Below are 25,514 nucleotides of genomic sequence, written 5' to 3' on the forward strand. Positions count from 1 at the left end.
TGATTGAGAATGAAGAGAGTTATTTTTAAAATATAGGTTGTAATCTTCCTTCGTTGTATTTACCGCTCTATAGAATTGAGCTCTAACAGTCAGAACATTTGTAAATACTCATTTGTATTATCCCGACACTGTTTCCTAACAACATGTAAATGTGCAGTAACTCATTGCAAACACTTAGCATTTAGATTTTATTGAGCGAGCATAAGACAGACGATGAAAGCAAATGTGTGATTATTGCGACATTAGATATGCCAGCATAAACCTTTTTTTAGTTGCTATGGGCAACGCCACCTTTTGTGCTCCAGATTTACGGCCTGAAGTAGAGTCGGAAGCAATTCACACTGAAATTGCAAGTGTAAATCTTTAGATCCGTGCGACTCAGAGTCCTATGCAAATTGCCCAAACACACCTCTTTGTCTGCCTATGGGCTGGTGTGCATGATACACTTAAGTGTATCAGTCACAGCGGCCCTGTAAAGCAGGTAAATAAATAAATTAGTTAATGTTAAATAAAAAAAGAACATTGTGCTTCTCCCCCCAATACAACACAAGGGTTGTTTAAGCTGTTTGGGAGGGGGTGCACGCCTTTTTTGAAAAATTTTATTATTTTTTACTTTACTGTGTAATACAGCTAGGTCTGTCGCACCAGCAGAAAGAACCCACAAAAGATACGTCTCCTAGAGATCTATCTACGGCTGCTTTTAACTCAGCATAGCATGTAAAGATTGTGAACACACCTTTACATTGCTGTGCTCGCTCACTAACTTCCCCGTTCCACCTTTTAAGCACAGAAAGGTTCATCTCTGAGAGCAAACTGTGGCGGGTCCTGGGCTAAAAGTGCTTTTTGCGCTGATTAGTTGGTCTTCATCCAAATCTACATCAAGCCCTTAATGTCTTTCATTATGCTGTCTGCAAGACATGGGAGGTCATTTGCTAGCAGAAATTTTCACAGCAGAGGGGAGCTGAGCAAAGTTGGGTAAAAAATGAAAACATTGCTGTTGAAATACAGAAGAGGCATACCAGTGCACCTCATTTTATGGAGCAGTTAAGATTTAACTTTGTGGAGCGTGTATATTATAATAAGCTAAAAGAGGGTGCATTTTCAGAGGTGTTTCTTCCCATGCATGGTCAGTCTACAAAATGATGTGAATTATGGTCTAGCTCAGAGCTAGCAGAGATTAGGGGGTATATTTACTAAACTGCGGATTTGAAAAAGTGGAGATGTTGCCTATAGCAACCAATCAGATACTAGATGTAATTTTGTAGAATGCACTAAATAAATGACAGCTAGAATCTGATTGGTTGCTATAGGCAACATCTCCACTTTTCCAAACCCGCAGTTTAGTAAATCTAGCCCTAGGTCTCATCCTAATGCTCATGGTATTTTAAGCCTTAGCCTCAGCTGAGCAGGGTTGATAATAAACATGCATCTGCTTTGCGGCACATCAAGTTGCACTTTCACACACTCTCACTGTTCTTTTACTAAATCAGACCTAGATATAGGGACATGATTATTTGCTTTGTGGTCTATGACTAAGCTACTAGCATATTGGAGCATAATATTAGCTGTGGTCATGACTCCCAACTTTCCTACTTTATTCAATATACTTTATTCCTCCCAAGTCATTTCTCATTTTGGTCACCCTGAGCTCAGCTCCACAGCGACACTATCAGGCAGCAGTGAGAGACCTCCTAGCGGCCGCTTCGTCAACCAGTCTGGCTTTGCTGGGTCACACATGCACAGCGAACCTGGAACCCCGGACTTGGACTTCCAGTTCCACATTCTTTTTAAAAAAATAAAAAATTGAGTAATAAAGTAAAATAAGTAAAAAAACAAATCTATATATACGCAAAACAGAAAAAATGCTTTATTGAATTAATAAAATATTTATTTTCTGTATCCATGAAGCCCTGCTGCAGGTGGGGGCTGGAGAATACACTGTCGCTGGGCTGGGGGACATCTGACCCCCGGGTCATGTCCCATATTGGGCTACCCTGAGCTGGGTTACTAGTCTACCTGCATTTGTTTCCTTTCAAATATTCCTAATAAGCAACTGAGCTAGGGCCACTCCGAACCTTCACAACCGGCCCCCAGGTCCTTCCTGCTTTATTATCAGATTTGTTTGTCATAGCTTGTAACACTTGTATAAAATGCCTGCTGATATGTTATTACATATATGTGTCTGTTTCTATGATTAAATGTATTGTTTAATGTATTATTAAGATTAAGTAGGGCCCTGGAAGAGTATCAGGATGCCCATTGCTGCCTTAGAGGTATAGACAATTGGATGTATTGAGATGAAAGCAAGTGGGCGCTGACTGAGGATATGTGTGAAATTCACGCAGTGACATTGGCAGGACAGGAGGAATGCATCCATCCATGTTCAGCTACCATATCAGCTTGGAGATATCATTCCTGCAGGTGTCATATGTTCCACAGAAGCCAGGAGTCAGCAGTAGTGATTAACAAGATGGAAAATTGACCTGATTTCTTTAGAGTCATTCAGCTGTAGCACCAGGCCTGGAGGTAGAAAGCGCTGCTGATAGCGAGTGACCTGGACCTGTCTGGACACAAAGCCCAAGGCATATATAATTAGGCATAGCAGAGACAAGGAAAGACAATGCATCGAGAGACATTTAGAGACATGAGAGGAACTCAGGCAGACTTATATACTGGGATATAACTTTTCTGTTTTCTATAGATGAACATCAATTTAGACACGGCCCCTATTTATTAATCTTTGGAGATAACACAGGTTTTCTATCAGCGCCCATTGCAGAGAGAGAAAATCTGTTATTGACACAACTTATTATTAAAATATTGCAATACTAGCCAGGGGCAGTAAGGCTTTACTTACCACTCATAGGTACAGTCACTGGTACAGTCCGGGGCATATGCCCATGCTGACATGGGTAGCCGGCATGCACAGTGGAACTAGAAAAGAAAAGAAAATCATGTTTTTCTTTGAGATAAAAAAAAAAAGCCTTATTTAAAGTATGTGGACCTCATCTTTTGGGTTCCCGGGCACCTGTTTAATATGCCGAGCTGTGCTGCTCGGTCCAGTCTCTTCAGTTTGCTCTTTACCTTCCTATCTCTTTAACCTCTTCCTCAGTCTGCTCCTTTGCATGGGGTAGCTTTTGCCTGAGAAAGACGGTGGTCGCCTTTGATAGAAGGGAGAAGCCCTATCTCCAGCAAAAACACACGTTGTTGTTGAAGATAGGGCTATTCTATGTTTAATAAATGTGCCCCATGATCCTGGTTAGATTGTGAGCCCAACAGTTCCTCCTGTCCAGACAGTCAGCATCAAGTTCCTGTTAGTTATGGGACTACTGAAAGGAAGCTACTTAATATTCATCTTAGTCTACCATTGTAACTCTATAGCTTGGCGGCACAGTGTTAGCATTTCTGTGTCACAGCGCTGTTGTCATTGGTTCAAATCCAGCCAGAGCTCTATCTGTGTGGAGTTTGTATGTTCTCCCCATGTTTGCATGGCTTTCCTCCAGATGCACCAGTTTCCTCCCAAACTGACTGCTTGCAAACTGACTGCTGACAAACTGTGTCTGTGTTAGGAATTTTAGACAGTAAGCTCCAATGGTGGCATGGACTGACGTGAATGACTGCATATTCTCTGTACAGCTTTGCGTAATATGATTGTTTATTTATATAGCACCAATAATAATAATATATCTGAACACCTCTATATGGATTATTTAAAGAAGAACTCTACCTAAAGCTCGCATTGTAGGATACCACTCCTCTCTCCCAGTGGTCAGTTCTCCTGCCAGAAGAAGTTTGAAATTCAAGTACTACTAACACCTTTTGTGTCCAGATATGGGAAGCCATCCAATCAGGGCTCTTCACACAAAACATGTCAGGGAGCTTGATTTTCAAATCTCTCCTCTGGCAAAATAATTGACCATCGAGCAGGGATCCCAGATAATTTGGGAGTGATGTCTGATACCCTACAGCTTTAATTCTGGTGTAAGTCTTTCTAAGTCCATTAAACCCCAACATTTTAAATTCCGATATGGACCATGAAGGTAAAATACATTCTTCAGTGTCATCAACTCTGTTGAAAAGTATTATCTTCTCATTCCAGTGCAGGCAGCTGAGGCTCTTCCTACACCTTAAGGAAAGTGTCTTAATGGGATCTGATACAGATCAAAAAGCTGTGAATGCTGTCATTTCAGTTATTGTGACATCAGTAGCCCCGCGCTATATGAATCAACTAATCTTCAAAGTAAATCTGCCTAGTTGTCAGCTGCCCTGTAATAGAAGAACCACCCTACTTACATGGCAGCCAGTGGCAGAGGAGTAAAAAGAGATAATGTCAAATAGTAGATTAAATTCTTCAATAAACCAATATTTGAGACTGTCTCAAAAAGACACTCAATTGAAATATTTAAAAAAGTGTGACTTCATATAATTTGGTGCACTTATGAGCCTTTGGGTCTATAAACTTTGTAATGTATTTTTTTTTAACCCAGGAGTGCTGTTTACTGTACTTTCATGTGATTCTTAGCTGTACAGTTAATTTCCTTCCTTATACAATGTCATGTATGTTAAATATTTTGCAAGTAGAGGAAATTAATATTTGAACTACTTACTGAATGGAGAATTGTGCTAAGAAAAGATTAAAAGAATCAATTTAATCCCGATTCATTTGACTTGAGATAAAGTAGTAGTGTCTGGTCTTTTCCTTCCCTGGTCACACAATGCCCTTCTTTCATCAGTCTAATTCTAAATTTGTAATCCTATTGCAACTCATTTAACAGACAAGAAAAAGAGCATTTGTTATAGCCCTGTTAGAAGCAAGTGGAATAATTTATCTGAAAATAACAGGAACAATGATGGTCTGTTGTGCACCACAGTTCTGCTTCTATTTGGCAAACAAGAGTCAGCACCTTTATGGGAGAAGGGATTCAGCTGGTTTTCACAATGGATGGATGGAAATGTCATAATTACTAGTGTGGTCCTCGGACACTGAGTATAATATTTAATCATCAGACGTCATCGGCATACACCAAATAGATAGTTAAGTGTATAAATACAGCCACAGCATGTACAAAACTATTAAACCATTTCATTGTGATAGAAACTGTGTCCAATAATTTCTGGTTTATATGTGTTAAATGTTAACAAGCTATTTAATGATACTGAATGTTGTAGTAAATATGGGAAGCTGACATGAAATAAAATACAGGTAGTGGATAAAAATGGAAACACTTGGGTGAATCAGAGACACAAAACATATTTAGCGCAAGGGCTTTCACACAGGTGCAGCTCATGCTTTAGGTAAGAAACTAACCGGCCAGCATGGTCACAATCATGTTTTAAAAATGCAGGACTACCCTGTTTGCCTATAATTATGGCGATCAGGTGACCATATGACTTCTGTGACTTCTGTGACTTAGCGGGTGATTGTTGGGGAGCACTTTGCAGGAGCTTCAGTAACCAAGACAGGTGAACTTGCTAATGGAACTCAAAGGGAAAACATATCTTCATCTAAGGGCTACAGTGGGTGTAAACTCCAAGATCATAATAAGTATGCATTCATTTGAAGTGCATGGCAAAACAGATAGTCAGCTGTTCAGTTACCTACACAAGCATTTGTGGGAAATACTTGAGTGATGTCTGAGACAGTGTTTTCTGCCTCCAAGAAACAAGCGTCAGTTGAGTGTCGTTCTTGGGGAATAATAATGCTGCATCCTTCCTGCACAATTCCAGACATTGTAGAGTCAATGGCGTGATGCATACTGGCCGCAAGACACAGCTAAACACCTTATTAAGTGATTAAATTGGTATTTCCATCTTTTGTCCATTACCTGGATGTCTACTGGGCAGTAACAAGTCATAACGGAATTTCAAGAAAGTAATTTTGCACAATGAATGTCAAGTTTTAAACAGGACTGTTCCAGAGATATAAAATTTTTATGGTTGCAGGTTTCTGTCTGGAGGAAGCATGACAGATAACAGGCAGGATGAGCCCAAACCATCCCACTGGGCACCGGGACAGCTCACCGAGGCCTCACCTCTCCCCCACGCCACAGACATGAAAGAACAAGGTGGAGCAGGAGATGGGATGGTCCACAGCTCAAATGGTATTCCCTTCCGAGAGACACAGCAGAGAGCATATGGGGAGCAGGCTCTCCAAGCAACCCATCCCACAAGCAAGGAAAATGGCATTAATGGAGAGATGCCATCTGCAGATTCAGAAACTGCAGGTAATGACACTTAGACAGTATAACAATGTTTTAATGCTACTGAAATTTGAATTATGTGATAATGAAATTTAGGGTTTGGTTTAATACTAATCCTAGTCTGTGGTTACGTAGCATTGAAATCACTGAGAAAACATGTTCTACTGGATATGTTTTTAAGTTAAGTTAAGCTTAATGTTCATATTTTATAAATATTCTGTACTGTAAGTGATCAAAGTAGAAGATCTTACTTTGAGGCTTGATCCTCTTGGCAACATGGAGTGCTTGAAATCATGATATGTAGTTCAACAACCCTAGTACCCAACGTTGTTGTCTCTTCCCTATATACCTACCAAGTAGCACCAACCTCTGAGTGTATATCATGTGATGTGGTGGAGTGTTAAATGCTGCCTGTGTGTGTTTCAGATTAAACTACCTACTATATGTAATATTAATTAGTCACTGTACAGTTTGTTGGATTTTTAAAGGCCTTTAAAAGACTCCTTGAATGGTTCCTAAAGGATTTAGCTTACTAGGCTACAATTAGTTTTATGGAGCTCAGCTCTCTCTAAAGCTCTAACTCTGCAGTATTTTCTGAAGCACATGTTGTTGGCAGTGGATAGATTGTTAAAATGAATACTGTGCCCGAGGCATTAAATTGCATTGCTGAGATTCTCTGAAGTATGAAAAGGTCAGCCCTGGTGCCATTTAGATTTTGTTATGATGTTTGGCTGGAGGGAATGTGCTATTCTAGGTGCAAATATGTTCTTTTGCCATTTGGTTATCTTAAATGAGTTGGTGGCGCCTGTTACTGATGTGTGCACAATAAAGCAAGGCGACATGAGCTGGAAACAGGCTTGTGATGTTATGGGGGATTATTACTTCATTTGGGGCACTGGGGCACAGTGGTAGCAATTAAGGAAAGAGAAAATTGCGATGCAACAAGTTCTTTAATCCATAGTTTTATAGTTTAAGGAAATTTAGTAGGCTTTAGCTCAAATTCAATTAAAATAAATATATACTGGGAAGAGTTATTTAAATTGCCAAATTTTCCCAGAGCAATGTGCTTAGAAATGTTCCTAATCAAGCTCATTTGTGCGGCTAAATAGATGCTTTAAGATCTGGTGCATGTATTCACTTTTGTCATAAAGTATGTGGTGGAAAATGTCTCTAATAATATACACAACATGAAGACTATTTATAAAAAAATTTACCCGAGTTTCATTAAAACAGACCTATCAGATACCTATTATATTCAGTTACATGTATGAAATTAAATCTAGTATTACAATTTATTTATTTAGCTTTGGATATGAATATATGTTTTGTTTTGCCCCTCCCTTTTGCATGTTGCTATGTGTGCTCTAGTGGTGTAGTCACGTGCCTTGTTGATGTCTTTAGCGGGTCTCACTGGAAACCTGATAAACTCTCAGAACAAGGAAGTAAGAAGTCCTCACCTATAGTAAGCTGCCTTTCTCATAGAGAGTAATATTAGGTACTCAGATGCACCCAAGACTTATACTCAGAATACTGGGAGCTTACTTACCAAATTTTTACACCTTCTCTCTGGGAGATCCCGGAGGGTAGGTGAAGAGTGAGGATGGAAGGGGGCAGGAGGGGTCAAAATGGAGGTTTGCATCCTGCTCATTTCATTAGGAAGTGGGCAGGATGTGGGAGAATGGCCTGCTCTCTTGTAGTCGGGGGACATACCTGGATTTTGGGAGTCTCCCAGACATTCCTGGAGAGTGGGCAGACATAATTAGGAGTTTATCTTAGAAACCAGGAAGTGATGGGATATAGAGACTGGAATTAGTAGTACACCTGGCGGTATTCAAAATATAAACCAGAGAGAAGCAAACGGTTGTGGTTTGCTTCAATATCCGTGACGTGAAGAATCAATGTGAATCGTTGCAAGTAGCGTGGCCGCTCATAACAATCAGTTTCTAGAGATGCTGAAATGGATTGAACTGGTCTTGAATTTGATGTAATTTGGTATAGTATTTTAACAGTTTTCTTTTTAAATTCAAACTGCAAACATTATTGGCTTCAAGTTTGAGGTTCACCATTCATATTTTTAAGTTCACATTCGCAGTTTGCATTCGAGCTTCACCACTCATATGAATACTGTTACAAACACTGCTCTAACATTCACATCAGCTCAAACACAGTCAAGCTTGTTCGCCTTGCTCAAATTCAGTTTGAATCTTTTAGTCTATCTAAAGTTTGAGCATCTCTAGTTTCTAATATATTGGTAGGCTGTGTTTTAAAAACTGATTGTCCCACCACACAAAGCTATTGTTTCCACTGTTTGTAGACATGTAGGAATTTTTCAACTAAAGATTTCATCACTATATTGCGCTGACCTACTGGAGGCAGGGGCTACCAGCATCTGTAGACGGTGTATGCAGAGGCTGAGGGGGGTGGGCTTGGCGTGACAGGTATGGAATGATTCAATACTTGTCACCATAGGCACCCAAAACTCAAAAAACTTTGATGTTAATTCTTGCCTTCAGTAAAAATACACTGACGAAATCTCCAGTTGAAAAGTTCCCATGTATAAAAGAGGTATACACTTTAAACAGCTGAGTGTAACCAATATATTGCAGCTGGAATTACAGCAGTCATATTTTCAAATATGTAGAGAGTAAAATCGAATATACATAATATATTATAACTTTAGCTCAGTAAATGATATTAAATATTTTTTTCATACCAAATCACTTTAAAATCATCAGAAAAACAGGAGCAGGACAATGACTAGCTGATGAAATTGCTCATATTGAAAGCGATTACCTTATATAAATAATTTATGAGGTTTGTACTACATAGTATTAGATACATATGTTGCTGATAGGGATCACTGTACTAGTCACCTGTGCTGCTGATATGAAATTATCACTGTATTAGATACACGTGCTGCTGATATGAAAGGATCAATGTATTAGATACCTCTGCTACTGATATGAAAGGATCAATGTATTATATACTGATGCTGCTGATAGTAAAGGATCACTGTATTAGATACCTACTGTGTGCTGCTGATAGGAAAGGATCACTGTTTTAGAAATCTATGCAGCTGATTGGAAAGAATCACTGTATTAGATACATGTGTTGTTGATAGGAAAGGATCATTATATTAGATACATATGCTGCTGATAGGAAATAATCACTGTATTAGAAACTTGCATTTTATGATAGGGAAATATCAATATATTAGATACCTACTGTGTGCTGCTGATAGGATAGGATCACTGTATTAGATACATATGCAGCTGATACAAGAGATTCACTGTATTAGATACATATGCTGGTGAAATTAAAGGATCACTGTAATAGATACATATGCTGGTGAAATGAAAGGATCACTGTATTAGATACATATGCTGGTGAAATGAAAGGATCACTGTATTAGATACATATGCTGGTGAAATGAAAGGATCACTGTATTAGATACATATCCTGGTGAAATGAAAGGATCACTGTATTAGATACATATGCTGGTGAAATGAAAGGATCACTATATCAAATACATATGCTGGTGAAATGAAAGGATCACTATATCAAATACATATGCTGCTGATAGGATAGGATCACTGTCTTAGATACCTACGCTGCTGATAGGAAAGCATCACTGTGTTAGATACATATGCTGGTGAAATGAAAGGATCAATGTATCAAATACATACGCTGCTGATAGGAAAGGATCACTGTCTTAGATACATGTGCTGGTGATAAGAAAGGATCACTGTATTAGATACATTTGCTGCTGATAGGAAATTATGATTGTATTAGATACTTATGTTGCTGATAAGAAAGAATCAATATATTAGATGCCTGTGCTGCTGATAAGAAAGGATCACTGTATTAGATGTCTATGCTGCTGATAAGAAAGGATCACTGTATTAGATGTCTATGCTGTTTATAGGAAAGGATCACTGTATTAGATGTCTATGCTGCTTATAGGAAAGGATCACTGTATTAGATGTCTATGCTGCTAATAAGAAAGGATGACTGTATTAGATGTCTATGCTGCTGATAAGAAATGATCACTGTATTAGATGTCTATGCTGCTGATAAGAAAGGATCACTGTATTAGATGTCTATGCTGCTGATAAGAAAGGATCACTGTATTAGATGTCTATGCTGCTTATAGGAAAGGATCACTGTACTAGATGTCTATGCTGCTTATAGGAAAGGATCACTGTATTAGATGTCTATGCTGCTTATAGGAAAGGATCACTGTATTAGATGTCTATGCTGCTTATAGGAAAGGATCACTGTATTCGATGCCTATGCTGCTGATAAGAAAGGATCACTCTATTAGATGTCTATGCTGCTGATAAGAAATGATCACTGTATTAGATGTCTATGCTGCTGATAAGAAAGGATCACTGTATTAGATGTCTATGCTGCTTATAGGAAAGGATCACTGTATTAGATGTTTATGCTGCCTATAGGAAAGGATCACTGTATTAGATGTCTATGCTGCTGATAAGAAAGGATCACTGTATTAGATGTCTATGCTGCTGATAAGAAAGGATCACTGTATTAGATGTCTATGCTGCTGATAAGAAAGGATCACTGTATTAGATGTCTATGCTGCTGATAAGAAAGGATCACTGTATTAGATGTCTATGCTGCTGATAAGAAAGGATCACTGTATTAAATGTCTATGCTGCTGATAAGAAAGGATCACTGTATTAGATGTCTATGCTGCTGATAAGAAAGGATCACTGTATTAGATGTCTATGCTGCTTATAGGAAAGGATCACTGTATTAGATGTCTATGCTGCTGATAAGAAATGATCACTGTATTAGATGTCTATGCTGCTGATAAGAAAGGATCAATGTATTAGATGTCTATGCTGCTTATAGGAAAGGATCACTGTATTAGATGTCTATGCTGCTTATAGGAAAGGATCACTGTATTAGATGTCTATGCTGCTGATAGGAAAGGATCACTGTATTAGATGTCTATGCTGCTTATAGGAAAGGATGACTGTATTAGATGTCTATGCTGCTGATAAGAAAGGATGACTGTATTAGATGTCTATGCTGCTGATAAGAAAGGATCACTGTATTAGATGTCTATGCTGCTTATAGGAAAGGATGACTGTATTAGATGTCTATGCTGCTGATAGGAAAAGAGACCTTATATATCTTCAAAATTGAACCATTTAAGGAATCAATCAAGGCCACATTGATTTTAGTACAGTATTAAAAACATAAAACTGGTCTTTCAATGCCTTTTATCTAGCTATGTCTCAGACAAAGCAGTGTGGTATTCTCAATTCCAATCTGCTGTGCTATATTAGTAGCCAACAGTGCAGTTTCCACAGTTTATTTGTGCCTGCAGGCAACCATGTGAAGGTTTATTAAACAGAGCAGAGGAAAAATCAGTGGCTTTATTGCAAGTGGTATTGTTAATTCCTAACACCTGCTCCTGTTGTCCTTTCAGTGAGCACAGGGGAACCTCACTGATAATGGGACTGCAAGCATAACACAGGAGAGCAGGCTATACACACTAATATGTGACTTTATATGCCATCTACTAAGCTTCCTTTATTGCATAATATGGTGAATTCCAATATTCTCTGGAATATGTAAATATCTTTTTCATTATGTAAAAGTCCAGATAACATAGATGCACACATTATTCTGTATTCTTATTTTGTATTTGCAATTATCAGTGTGAAGCACAGGTTTTTTTTTAACCTTTTGTTATAGCTTTATATTTTAATTAGCATTTTTTTTACTTGGAACATTTATGAAAAAATTCTTCAAGTACTAAACTTTCAGTTATGTAATTTCACCTGCATATATCTTTTGAATGACCCTTTTATATAAGATACAGTGCTGTGCTATCACTTATAATTGTTAGTGAATTAATAAGTTGCATTCTCATGAAAGTTTGTCTCCATCAGAGGCGGATTGGGAACTTAAAGTGGTCCTGGGAAAAATTCTGAAAGTGGTCTCATGTGGGAGGGACCGAATCAACTGTAGGCGGGGACAACACAATAGTAGATGGGATTAGCATACAGTTATGCATAGCCACATCAGATTATATGATTTGTTCCTGAGGGTGACATCATTAAAAACACAAAATTACCACAATTCCCAGAATTTCAGAACACGTTCTAGAGACATATTGGTGCAATGTGAGAATATGCCTAGCAATATATAATAACATAAAAGATATAACTTATCCAGCAACAGTGTTCAGCAAAATAATTAGTAATAATCCTCAGCAAACACAGTTTGTCCTGTGTAATATCCTTGTGATGATGCCCAGCAAGGTGACATTTGCTCAGGGCTATTGCTCAGTATGCATGTAATATGCAGTAATAACTCCCAGTAGCCTCTAATGTGTATTGGATAATATGCAATTATTGTAATATATCACTTAAGATGCATTGTAGGATGTGATATACCTGAAATAATGTCCATAAGATTGTAATGTGTCAGTAAAAATGCTCAATAGTATATAATAAACCAGTAATAATGCCTAGTAGACACTGTAATAGTTCTGTGATAATGTCCAGTAGAGTGTAGTATGTGTGTGTTAATTAGACAAGTTAGTATGCCAGTAAAAATGTAAACTGCAGTGTGGCAGCCCGCCCTCAAGTTGAGAGTCTAGCCCAGGCCTGGTCAACCTGTGGCTCTCCAGGTGTAGTGAAACTACGAGTCCCAGCATACCTTGCCAGCTATCGGCTGGTTATCTGCTGGCAAAGCTTGCTGGGGCTTGTAGTTTCATAACACCTGGAGAGCCACAGGTTGTCCAGGTCTGTTGGAGCCCCTAGTTAAAAATGACCACTGCCAGAGCCGTAACTTAGAATTCTAGCGCCTGGGGCGAGAAAGACAAATGCCGCCTCCCTAGCCCTCAATTTTAACCAAATGAACTTAAAATATTCCTAAATTGCACCCCCCATCTGCGTTGCGCCCTGGGCGGTCGCTCCTGTCGCACAGCCCTAGTTACGGCCCTGACCACTGCTCCCCAACCCCAGCTATCCCAACCCACCAATGTCCTTTCACTCTAATTTAAGCCGTATATATCTAGATAAAAATAAATATGTAGTATTCATTTGTTCTTAAACTACTGCTCAAGACCCAAAACACAGGTCGTCCTGCCATTGACAGTGCGTTGCCATGATTTTCATTTTGCTAACTGTCCTTTGTTTACTTCTTTAGCTGCTAGACATCTGGCCAAAACTAACTCTTCACTCACCAGGAATAAAACGTTACCGCTTTGTCTGTCTGTTAATACTCATTCTTGTTTTATTTCTGTGTTTGTTCCCAATTGTAAAGCGCTGCTGAGTATGCTGGCACTATATAAATAGGTGCAAGTAATGATAATAGTATTATATTTCTACAATACAGTATGTTTATCAAGCATATATGTGCTTAATAATAATAATAATATAATAATAATAATAATAATAATAATAATAATAGCACAATAATAATAATAATAATATATATTTGCAATTAATTAAAAAAATTAAGCTGCTTTTAAATTTATATATATTTATATTTACCCAGAATTCCAGAGTCACCCGGAAATTCCAGGAGAGAGGGAAAGTATAATGTAGCTCATCTGTGGTGGTAGCATTTTTAGCAGAACTAGCATATTACACTTTTATAAATGACCTACGTCTTATACTACATTTATTAGTGTGTGTTGGTAAATAAAAAAGTTCTGTCATTATTATAATCTTAGATACAATTGTGCACAGTGTAGTTTGTGTTATATATAATTAAATTAAACATAGATAGATTATATAATACTGTAGAAGGGAAAATATTGTTCTGTCAAATGGCAAAATGTTTATGATGAGCTATGGTTGTTTATACTTCAGGATAATAGCTCCAATGTCAGTGAGATAATTACTTAGGATGAAATAGTTGGTTACAAGCCCAAAACCAGCTGCCTCTTACTGCTGTTGTCATGACAACCTTCCAGGCAGTGCCGGTCCCTTCTTGTTGACATAGTGTGATGGGACACACAGACTCAGTGTGCAGTGGGCTAGGAGGCAGCCGACACAGTTAACCTTGTCTGTGCTGGACTAGTGATATTATAAGATAGTTATATAAAAGCACCTGGAATGCAAGTGGATTTAGGGGGTTGTTGAATTCTGTGAATACTGGTTTTTCTATAAGGTGCTACTGCCCCAGGCAAAATTTTGACTACTATTGTTTATTTAGAAGTTGAAATACTGTGAAAAATTACAAGTTCCTCTGAGTCATTCTTTCATTTATGAAATCACTTATTTTAATGGGCTCTTACCATTAAATTGTACGTACCATACAAATCATAAAATGGACACATGAGTAGCCCAGCCCATATCATCATCATCATCATCATCATTATCATCATCATCATCATTTATTTATATAGAATGTAACTTAGTTACCAAAAATGTACTTTTATAATATACTGTACTTCACTAGTAATTACAGTAAACCTTACAAAATGTGCCAAATGTCATTTTTTTTTTCTCTATGGTGTAAGACTAATATAAAGCATTGTTTTAAAGCTTTTGCTGTTGAAATTTACATTTCATTTTTTTTCAATTTCACAATTTTTTTTTCATTAGCTGGATAAATGATGTACAAGTCAAATTTGGTTATATTAAATATATTGACTATATTGAAATGATTTCAACCACATCTACTGCTATTTTTATTTGGGTGAAAAAGAGGCATATATAAGAAACACTTTTCCATTACAATAACTATAAGTTACTCTAAATTAATTTAAAACCACAAATACTGTGGTATTTATTTACATGAAAAGAGACATTTATTAGATAGACTATCTGGCGTCACAAAACAAAAAGTGTTTATTTAAAAAATTGAAGCACGGCTACTGGGGTATTTATATGAGTGAAAAAGTTTTGTTTAGCAATTAACAAATTAATATCCCAAATAAAAGAAATCATTTTAAAATAATGTCCACCGCACCTACTGCGGTATTTGTTTGAGTGAAAACAATTGTGTATAAGACAGAGAATTTAGTGTTGCAATTAAATTAAAGTATTTCATAAGAATGTAACCAACTGCAGTATTTATGTGAATGAAAAATATGTGTTTACAATGCACACAATTTTCTGTTACAAGTACACAGCAGAGTAAGCTACATTTTGCCCCCTCCCCCAGTTTGGTATTTGCTTGATGGAGAGCAAAGGAATAATATTTGACACCATGGGGGGTATTCAATTGTTGCTTTTAACGCGCTAAAACAAAAAAAACCGAGCTCTCGAAAAATATTACAGTTTATACGGTAATATGCGCGTAAATACCGTTAATACGGTAGTTTACTCGCTGAATTTCATCTCGCAGATCAGGGAGCTGCAAGATGAAATTTAGCGAGTAATTACCGTATTAACGCTAATATTTTTAGAGCGCTCGTTTGAGAGCGTTAACGGCAACAATTGAATACCCCCCCATGGGTATTTAGGTGAGATAAAAACATCTACTTACTAATTCTCCCCCTGATTTTGTTATATAAATGATTGCACCTATCTCCACCCAAAACTATTTTTTCAGTCTTGGATGGAGTTATGCTTTAAACATGCCTATCATATAACTTGATGTAGAAAATTATATGAAAAATACAGATGTTTGAACATCTTGGTGAAGAGAACGACAAATCTAGTTGACAAATCAATTAACCAATAGACATAATTTAAATAACACAATGGCAGAGCAGTATAGGACAGTTAAAACACAAGCACAGAAATGTCTTCTTTCACAGGAACAAGAAGAACGATCTACACAATATGTTTTATAGGGTTGTGGCTATTAGATGGTAACTAATGTGTTGTCATTGGTGGAACTACCATTGGTGCAGTAGGTGGGGTGCATCGGGGCCCATGGAGATAATGGGGTTCACTGCCCAGGGAACTAGTGAGCTGTGGGCCATAGTTTCCTACTCCCTGCTTCCCTGCATTGGGGCCCACAGCTCGCTAGTTCCGCCTCTTTGTGTTGTTATTGGCTTGTTTCTATAAACTTGACTGTGATTGGTCTGATTCTACAGCGTACATGTTGGATCTTATCTGGCTCAGGCCTGATTTCTGAATTGATCTGTTTTGTGCCTATGTAAGACATTTGTATAAATTGCAACTTTGTACAGTTCCATTTGCTCCACTCCTTTGTAACACTTACCTCTTTACCCTTTGTGTGCAAGTTTGTTTCATTTGCCTAAGGGTGGTGTCACACAGGAGTTTTAACTGCTAGCATTCCCCCCTGAAGCATACAAACTAGATACTGTTGGCTTGGCATGGATTTACCTTAACCCACATATATATTAATTGGTCTAGCTAGTCTTATAATCTCTCACCCAGCAGCTTGCTCTATAAAATGTTACTTTACATGACTTCAGAGGAGGTAAAGGGAGGTATAACTGTTTTATTAAAAAAAGACTCTATTTATCAACTATAGAAAAAAACCTTAACCAGAAAAACACACGAGGATGGAGGGTTTCTTAAATTCTTGTTATTAAAGTCCACACATGGAAGTGTAAGGAAATCCAGCATCAGCCTGATAACAGATTTGTTTGAAAAAAACGGCATACGGTTACCATGGTAAGTAACCCAATTACTTTGTAATTTCATAGTAATTTGGTAATTTACCATGGTAATGCTCTTTGCGAGGAAACGTTGTACTTTAGCAAGTAAAACTAAGTATACAAATATATAACTAAAGATGTGAGATCACTAGAATATGAATAAAATGAACTCCAAACGTTACACTGTAGGGTTTAGACACTAATGGAGTGTTTGTGTGGGCTGTTCATATACATACATGCAGGTCATGGCTCCTTCATACTGTTCTTTAAACAGGTACTGATGAAATAAACTACTGAGTTTTATAGAAAACACTAAATGCAAATAGTGTTTATTTATATAATGTCTTTTCTATTTAGTGTGTAGGTGACAGGCCCACTTTAAATGGGATTTAGTTTAACTGATGGACCATGTGGAGAGCCCATTATTTGGGCATGTGCCAGCTTGGAAACAATTAGTTGCAGTTGCCATGGAATATTTTGTACCATGCAGCATGAGAGAGTCATGTTTTGACTGTACTACTACAATGATAATTATACCTTTACTTCAACAAAGTATTTATATTTTCATATCCAGAGAAGAATGATTATGCATGGCTAAAAAAAGATTAGATCAGTGTTTGGCATTTATACTCTTGAATATTTCTGTTTTACCTCTTTAAACAAATTTCTTGTTTGTTTCATTTTAGGGTTAGAACATTTAACTGGCTCCTAAATTCAATCCAACTAATGTCATACTATGTATTATTGTGACACTTAGTTTATGGTGGGTGTATGATATAGTATGCCCAATATTGCATTGTATTTTTTTAGTGTCTCTTTGTATATGAATATGTAGAATAAGTAAATATTCACACACTCGTGTACCTTACACTGTATTTAAATGAATGTAAAGTATATCTGTCTGTCATTAAGGGGTGGCTCTACAAATTGAAAAGAACATGCAGGTCCGTCTTATCAACCCCGATATCATTACATCTGAGAGGGGTGTACATTAACAAGTAAAGAATCATCATAGCAACGGGACAACTAACTTGTGGTGACCAAGCTTTCATAGCAATGTCAATTTTTGATCCTTTCGCATAGAATTCACCAAGCATTGGATTGTTCACCCACTAATAGGGGAGTGAGCTGCCAAGAACGCATATGCAAAAAAGACCTGAAACTATTTATTTTAAACCATGGTGGAGAAAGGTCCAGGTAGAGTCTGTCAATTATATCATATATTGCTAATATATTGTGTGAACATAACCTATAAACAATAATATTAGGCTGTACGGAGGGACGTAAGACCATTTACACAAAATAACTTGTGATAAATCTTTCCCTCCAAATTGTCCTTTTTACATACCTTCCAACTGTCCTTATTTTGGCAGGACATCTGATTTGCATGCCACAAAATGGGCGGGGCTTAATGGGAAAGTGGGTGGGCTTTTGATCAAATACGGCCATTTGTGGGTTTGAGCGTGACTTGGCGGAGTTCAGGTGGTGGGTGGGGCTTATTTGCCATGCTTTTTGAATTCTGAATGATGGAAGCTATGCTTTTATGAGTCTGATGCATAGATCAGTCTAAAGAAACATAGCCTCTAGCTTCCAAAGTATCTCTTTGGCTCCAGCAATTTATAATATAAGTTCTGTCTGATTTTTGTAGCTGTGTATAGCTGTATATTAAGTTGTGTTTTATGATTTTAATTTGTATGTTTAATGTTGGCCGAGGTGTGTGCACATAAGTACTGTATGTGTGCAATAATGAAGGCATCTTTTTAGGAAAGTGTCTCTATTTGGTTATTTGGAATGATGGAACACATATCTCAGAGTACAAAGTATTATTATAGACTTGCCATCACATTACAGCAATGAGTTGTTGAAGGAAATACCCATTTGTTATATTTATTTGATTTAGCAATCTGTTCCATATCTCATACTTAATTTAGACACAGTATAAAATACTTTTTGTGAAATAAACACAAAGCATAGTCAAATAAATATGCTAAAGTTAAACTACTATATAATCAAGATACAGTTTTAAATATGTTAAATATAATTGAATCTGTTATTTGCCCTGGCGTGCTGTCAATCAACTTCTGGGCCACATACTGACTGATGGCCGCCCATTCTTGCCTAATCAATGCTTGGAGTTTGTCAGAATTTGTGGGGTTTTGTTTGTCCACCTGTTTCTTGAGGATTAACCACAAGTTCTCAATGGGATTAAGATCTGGGGAATTTCCTGGCCATGTACCCAAAATTTCAATGTTTTGATCCCTGAGCAACTTAGTTATCACTTTGGCCTTATGACTAGGTGCTCCATAATGCTGGAAAAGGCTTTGTTCGTCACCACACTGTTCTTGCATGGTTGGGAGAAGTTGCTCTTGGAGGATGTTTTGGTACCATTCTTTATTCATGGCTGTGTTCTTAGGCAAAACTGTGAGTGAGCCAACTCCCTTGGCTGAGAAACAACCCCACACATGAATGGTCAGGATGCTTTACTGTTGGCGTGAGAAAGAACTGATGGTAGTGCTCACCTTTCCTTCTCAGGACAAGCGTTTTTCCAGATGCGCCAAACAATTTGAAAGGGCATTCATCAGAGAAAATTACTTTACCCCAGTCCTCAGCAGTCCAATCCCTGTACCTTTTAGAGAATATCAGTCTGTTCCTGATGTTTTTCCTTTGGAGAAGTGGCTTCTTTTCTAGCTTTCTTGACACCAGGCCATCCTCCAAAAGTCTTCGCTTCACTAGGCGTGCAGATGCACTCACACATGCCTGCTGCCATTCCTGAGCAAGCTCTGCACTGGTGGTGCCCCGATCGCGCAGCTGAATCAACTTTAGGAGACGGTCCTGATACTTGCTGGAAGTTCTTGGGCACCCTGAAGCCTTCTTCACAACTATTGAACCTCTCGCCTTGAAGTGCCTGATGATCCGACAAATGGTTACTTTAGGTGCAATCTTACTAGCAGCAATATCCTTGCCTGTAAAGTCCTTGTTGTGCAAAGCAATGATGACTGCACATGTTTCCTTGCAGATAACCATGGTTAACAGAGGAAAGCTTCCTTTCTGTTATTCTAACTTAATCAGCATGACAGAGTGATCTCCAGCCTTATCACTGACCTGATGTAAGCTGGTCCTTTTGTGTAAATGTTGTTTTTGGGATAAAGATCATTGTCATGGCAAAGAGAGACTTAATTAATTGCATTTCATCTGATTACTCTTCATGACATTCTGGAGTATATGCAAATTGCCATCATAAAAACTGAGGCAGCAGACTTTGTGAAAAATAATATTTGTGTTATTCTCAACTTTTGGCCATGACTGTATTTCATTACATGAAATTTGCTGTCAATTAAGAGGTTCACCAATAGAATCTGTCCACAGACAGCAGCAAACTAAAGAGCAGTGATTCTGTAATAACTGTGAAGTTAGTGGTTAGCACTTCTGCCTCACAGCACTGGGGTCATGAGTTCAATTCCCGCCCATGGCCTTATCTGTGTGGGTGCTACGGTTTCCTCCCACACTCCAAAAACATACTGGTAGGTTAATTGGCTGCTATCAAAATTGACCCTTGTCTCTCCCTCTCTGTCTGTCTGTCTGTCTATGTCTGTGTGTGAGTGTGTGTCTATATTAGGGAATTTAGACTGTAAACTCCAATGGGGCAGGGACAGATGTGAATGAGTTCTCTGTACAGCGCTGTGGAATTAGTGGCGCTATATAAATAAATGATGATGATGATGATTCTACACTCTTGTAATGCCTTAGCTATGCTGCTCATACTCTTAAATTCAATTTAATTTATTTTCATTATGTTTGTGTCGTACATTAACGGGAGAACAAACTGTGTTGATCAATGCTGCACAAAGGAAGATAATTATCTGTAAAGAGAGTGGCAGAATATCAACATTCGGTTACGGCAATGGAAACTATAGTAATTAGCCAGGCAGTTTAATAGACAGAGGGCCTGAGTCATTAAGGAAAGTAAGGCAAAGAAAGGAGTAAATGTTCTCCGGGACAAACCATGTTACAATACAAGGGGTGCAAATTAGTTTATTATTTTGCAAATAAGTTAAATACTGGCTGTTTTTTCATCCAGCACACAAATACATGATAGCTTTATTTGTACACTGAAATTTAAAGTTGATCTAGGACATGCCTTGCCCCAACTATAAATCTCTCCCAACATTTTAAATTTACCTCCCCCTCGAATGCAACATGATTTTGCCCAGGTGCAAAATTACTCTCCTTAATGACTCTGGCCCAGAATGCCAGCATGCAACATGTGAAAGCATAGCAATACTACGTCACATCATAATGTAGAAGAATATACTGATACACAGATCGCCCAGTACTTACACTGGCTGAATTAGAACAGTTTGTTGTTTAAATACATAATTTTTTTAACAATTCTGCAATAGAGAAGATTTTTGGATATCATAAATCTAGCGCCAGTGCAAGGTTTCTTGGTGCCCTAAGCAAATCTTCAGCCTACCACCCCTCCTCCCCCCAATTCTCACTTCCTAGTCCCCTCACACACTTGACATTTGTAAAATAAAAATAATAACTCTTACCTCCTTCTGGCTGCAGTCTAGATACATTGATGTTCAGATGTACTGTTGTCCAGGCTTCACTGCTGCCCAGGAGAAAACGCAGGAGATCTAGACAAAACTAAAAAAAAAAAATCTTCCACCTGTTAGACACTGACATATCCCTCTCTGCCCACCAGCTTTTCTCACACACGCCACCTGTACTCATCAGTTCTTGTCACATATGCCTCTTTCATTACACCAGTTTTTTTCACATGCCCCCTGTCCACTAGCTTTTCTTTCATATGCACCCCTGCCCCAGGCACCACTAGCCAGCTTTTCTTAAACTTTCCCCCCTGCCAAACAGCTTTTTTCTCACATGCTCTCTTGCCCATAAAATTCAAATAAATAAATAAACAGCTTAATGCTGTTTGTATGTTATCTAGATTACCTTTGTTTATGTGTTACTGTATTCTGCAGGTTTAAATTAATTATACTAATAGATAGCAACAGGGGAGAGCCAAATAGTGTGCAAATAAAATAAATGGTTGTTCAAACCTAAAGTACCTTTATTATTATTATCATAATTTTTATTGTAGATTTATAAGGCGCCACAGTGCTCCGCAGCGCCAATTTACCTTTAAATTAATAGTATGTAACTTATGGGGGATGTCTGAAAGTAACACTCCTCCTCTATCCATTTTATGTAGCCCCTCTCTCTACATATGCTGTAGCCCCCTCTCCCCACATTTTCTGTAGCCCTCTCTCTCCTTATTTTCTGATGCTCCCTCTCTCCACATTTTCTGGTGCCCCCTCTTTCTCTCCACGTTTCTGGTGCCCCCTCTTTCTCTCCACGTTTCTGGTGCCCCCTCTCTCTCTTCACATTTCTGGTTTCCCCTCTCTCTCTTCACATTTCTGGTGCTCCCTTTCTTTCTCCACATTTTCTGGTGCCCCCTCTTTCTCTCCATGTTTCTGGTGCCCCCTCTCTCCACATTTCTGGTGCCCCCTCTCTCTCTTCACATTTCTGGTTTCCCCTCTCTCTCCACATTTCTGGTGCTCCCTTTCTTTCTCCACATTTTCTGGTGCCCCCTCAATCTCTCCCTATTTTCTGGTGCCCCCTCTCTCTCTCCCCATTTTCTGGTGTCCCCTCTCTCTCCCTATTTTCTGGTGCCCCCCCCCCCTTTCTCTCTCTCCCTATTTTCTGGTGCCCCCCTCTCTCTCTCCCTATTTTCTGGTGCCCCTCTCTCTCTCCCTATTTTATGGTACCCCCTCAATCTCTCCCTATTTTATGGTGCCCCCTCTCTCCACATTTCTGGTGCCTCCTCTCTCTCCCCCCATTTTCTGGTGCACCCCCCCTCTCTCCTTATTTTCTGGTGCTCCTTCTGTCTCTCTCCACATTTCTGGTGCACCCTCTCTCTCTCTTCACATTTATGGTTCCCCCTCTCTCTCTCCACATTTCTGTACTCATCAGTCCTTGTCACATATGCCTCTTTCATTACACCAGTTTTTCTCACATGCCCCCTGCCCACTAGCTTTTCTTTCATATGCACCCCTGTCCTAGGCGCCACTAGCCAGCTTTTCGTAATGGGGCGCAGTCAATCGCGTCATTTTGACCCCACCCCAGCGACAAAAATTTAATTTTGTCATGGGGGCGGGGCCAAAATTACACGATTCACACCGAATCGCGTCATTTTGCTGTGTAAATTGCAGTATGTGATACTTTCCTGCTCTCCCATGAGTCCGAGAGACCTACCTGGATTTCGGGAGACATTCCGGGAGAGTTGGCAAGTATGTCACAAATATTAATAGCCTATAAAGATTCTATTATTATATAAACCTGCCTGAACTTTACACATTTTAAAAAAGGGCTTTATACATATTTTTCATGAATGCAATCAGATCTAGATCATATCACCTTACTGACAAATGTTGTTTTATTAACTGCATTGAACATAGAGGGCTATCTCTCATCCTATGATCCTATGAGACTAAACCCATTGGAATAATTGGTCCCCAGTTGCAACTAAAGAAACATGAGAGAATGTGGTTAGAAGAAACAAGAACAGAAACAAATACATACAGACAACTTCCATTTTGGCCAGCCATGTGTTTTTATTTTGCTGTCTGTACCATTCATGTGCCTTGAACTTTGTGTGAACCCTTAGGAAAGTACAGTTCTGTATGAAGCCTTCAAGGGTAAGTTGAAGCGTCTGGCTGTGCTATTTATAGAGGATGTCCATTAGCTCAGAAGTGTCTGTCCCTTTTTCAGCATCATTAATAATAAAAAGACAATTTCCGCCGCAGTGCTCCTTTCTCTTGTCTCTTGAAATAAGCATCAAACTGGAGATATGAAGCAATGTTGCTCTTGAGGAAGTCCCTGCAGGCAGCCTACTTATTTTCCCCAGTGTTAAAAATCTGTGCAATTTCATAAAGTTGCATATTGTACATTGCCGGTTATATAACAAGTATACTCTGTTCTGGGAGTAGCACAGGATGAACTTGGTGAATTCAGTCCACCTATGTACTTAATGTCTCAACAGACTGCAGAGGATTTTCCCCCCATCAAATTGTTATCATCGCCCTGCTGGTCTTCCATATGTCCCACATATCAGTATTGTTACCCCCTGACAGGTCTCCTGTGGTAAAAGTTAAGTTTCCCCATTGTAATGATCCCGTCCCATACTCTGTTTATTTCAGATGTTTCCCTGTATTCCAGTGTACTTCTCTCCTTCCCATAATGCCCTGCAGATTACTTTTCGTGACTCATCATATTTACCTCTGTCTTCCCTCTATCTTATGACTCTTCACTGCATCTTTATAGTCACCCACTTACTCTGCTCTAGATGTATAACTCTGCACTACAACTGTACGTTCACATCCTTGAATCTCTAACTTTATCACTTAGCACTGCATCTGTATGTTTATTACCTTATATCATCATCATCACCATTTATTTATATAGCGCCACTGATTCCGCAGCGCTGTACAGAGAACTCATTCACATCTGTCCCTGCCCCATTGGAGCTTACAGTCTAAATTCCCTAACACACACACACACACAGACAGACAGATAGAGAGACACTAGGGTCAATTTTGATAGCAGCCAATTAACCTACTAGTATGTTTTTGGAGTGTGGGAGGAAACCGGAGCACCCGGAGGAAACCCACACAAACACGGGGAGAACATACAAACTCCACATAGAGAAGGCCATGGTTGGGAATCGAACTCATGACCCCAGCGCTGTGAGACAGAAGTGCTAACCACTTCACCACCGTGCTGCCCTTATATCTCTAGCTTTATCATTCTGCACTGCATCTTTACATTCAACTCCTTAAACCTCTTGCCTTATTACCTCCTTCTTTATGTTCCTCCTCTTACATTTCTCTTTTAACAAGAAACCTTTATTTGCTAGCAATTTGTTAGACCTTATTTCTTGGGTTGGGGGATTCCTGGCACTAGGGATACTCCTAAACAGTCCATTAAGCTCACTTTTTTTAAAACAGGCTTAGTGATGATGAAATAAAAGTGCTAGAAGTGGTATAAAAAAACTCATCATATACTGTATAAAACACTGATTTGTGTGTTTAAACCTAACATCCACCACGTTTGAGTGATAGGTTGTTTGTGAACCTATGGTTGATTATTTATAGTCCATTGTCAACATCTTGTTTGTGCATTTGTCAACAGCCTCTTCTCGTGAACTTGAAGCTCATTCAAGATTAACGTACAGGTTATAATAATAAGTAGTGCAACAGAAAAAATACATTGACACAATTAGATTGTGTTGTGGGAAATTCAATGAAATTTAACGTTGCTATTTATTTTAGTGTAAAAAATACAATGTGCTTGTTAGTTTGTCATAAAGCACATCATACTCTTTAGTATGTTGATTACATAGAGTACTTCTATAATATTACTCCTGCATAGATTTTTTTTTAAAAAAAGAGAAGCAAAATAACAAAACATTAAACGCTAAATAAATAACAACATGACCTTAGCCAGGAATTCTATCTGCAGGCCCTTTGACACAATACCAACCAGTACGGAGAACATGGCCATAGCTTTTATATTTACTTTACATGAAAACATTTAAGGGGGGCATACTAGGCAACCAGGTGCCCCCAAAGGGTCACAAAACAACCCATGCTTGATAACCAAACCCCAAGTGTCACGTGCCCATCCAATCGGCCACTTCACTTCTTTTCCAGTAGCAAATATAAATCGGGGTGTAATAACCC

The 25,514-nt window shown here is 38.5% G+C and overlaps 1 protein-coding gene across 8 annotated transcripts in view; it reads left to right on the forward strand.

Moving 5' to 3' along the window:
* Nucleotides 1-25,514, forward strand: part of MAP2 (microtubule associated protein 2) — a 181,128-nt gene that overhangs the window by 117,607 nt on the left and 38,007 nt on the right. For all 8 annotated transcript variants that reach the window (XM_075180271.1, XM_075180263.1, XM_075180265.1 and 5 more), the window contains one exon: nucleotides 5,944-6,224. In XM_075180271.1, the coding sequence (XP_075036372.1) occupies nucleotides 5,963-6,224 (262 nt within the window). In that variant the 5' untranslated portion in view covers nucleotides 5,944-5,962. The remainder of the gene's footprint in view (nucleotides 1-5,943; nucleotides 6,225-25,514) is intronic.

Source organism: Mixophyes fleayi, chromosome 7, assembly GCF_038048845.1.
Source record: "Mixophyes fleayi isolate aMixFle1 chromosome 7, aMixFle1.hap1, whole genome shotgun sequence".
In the NCBI taxonomy this organism is placed as follows: domain Eukaryota; kingdom Metazoa; phylum Chordata; class Amphibia; order Anura; family Limnodynastidae; genus Mixophyes; species Mixophyes fleayi.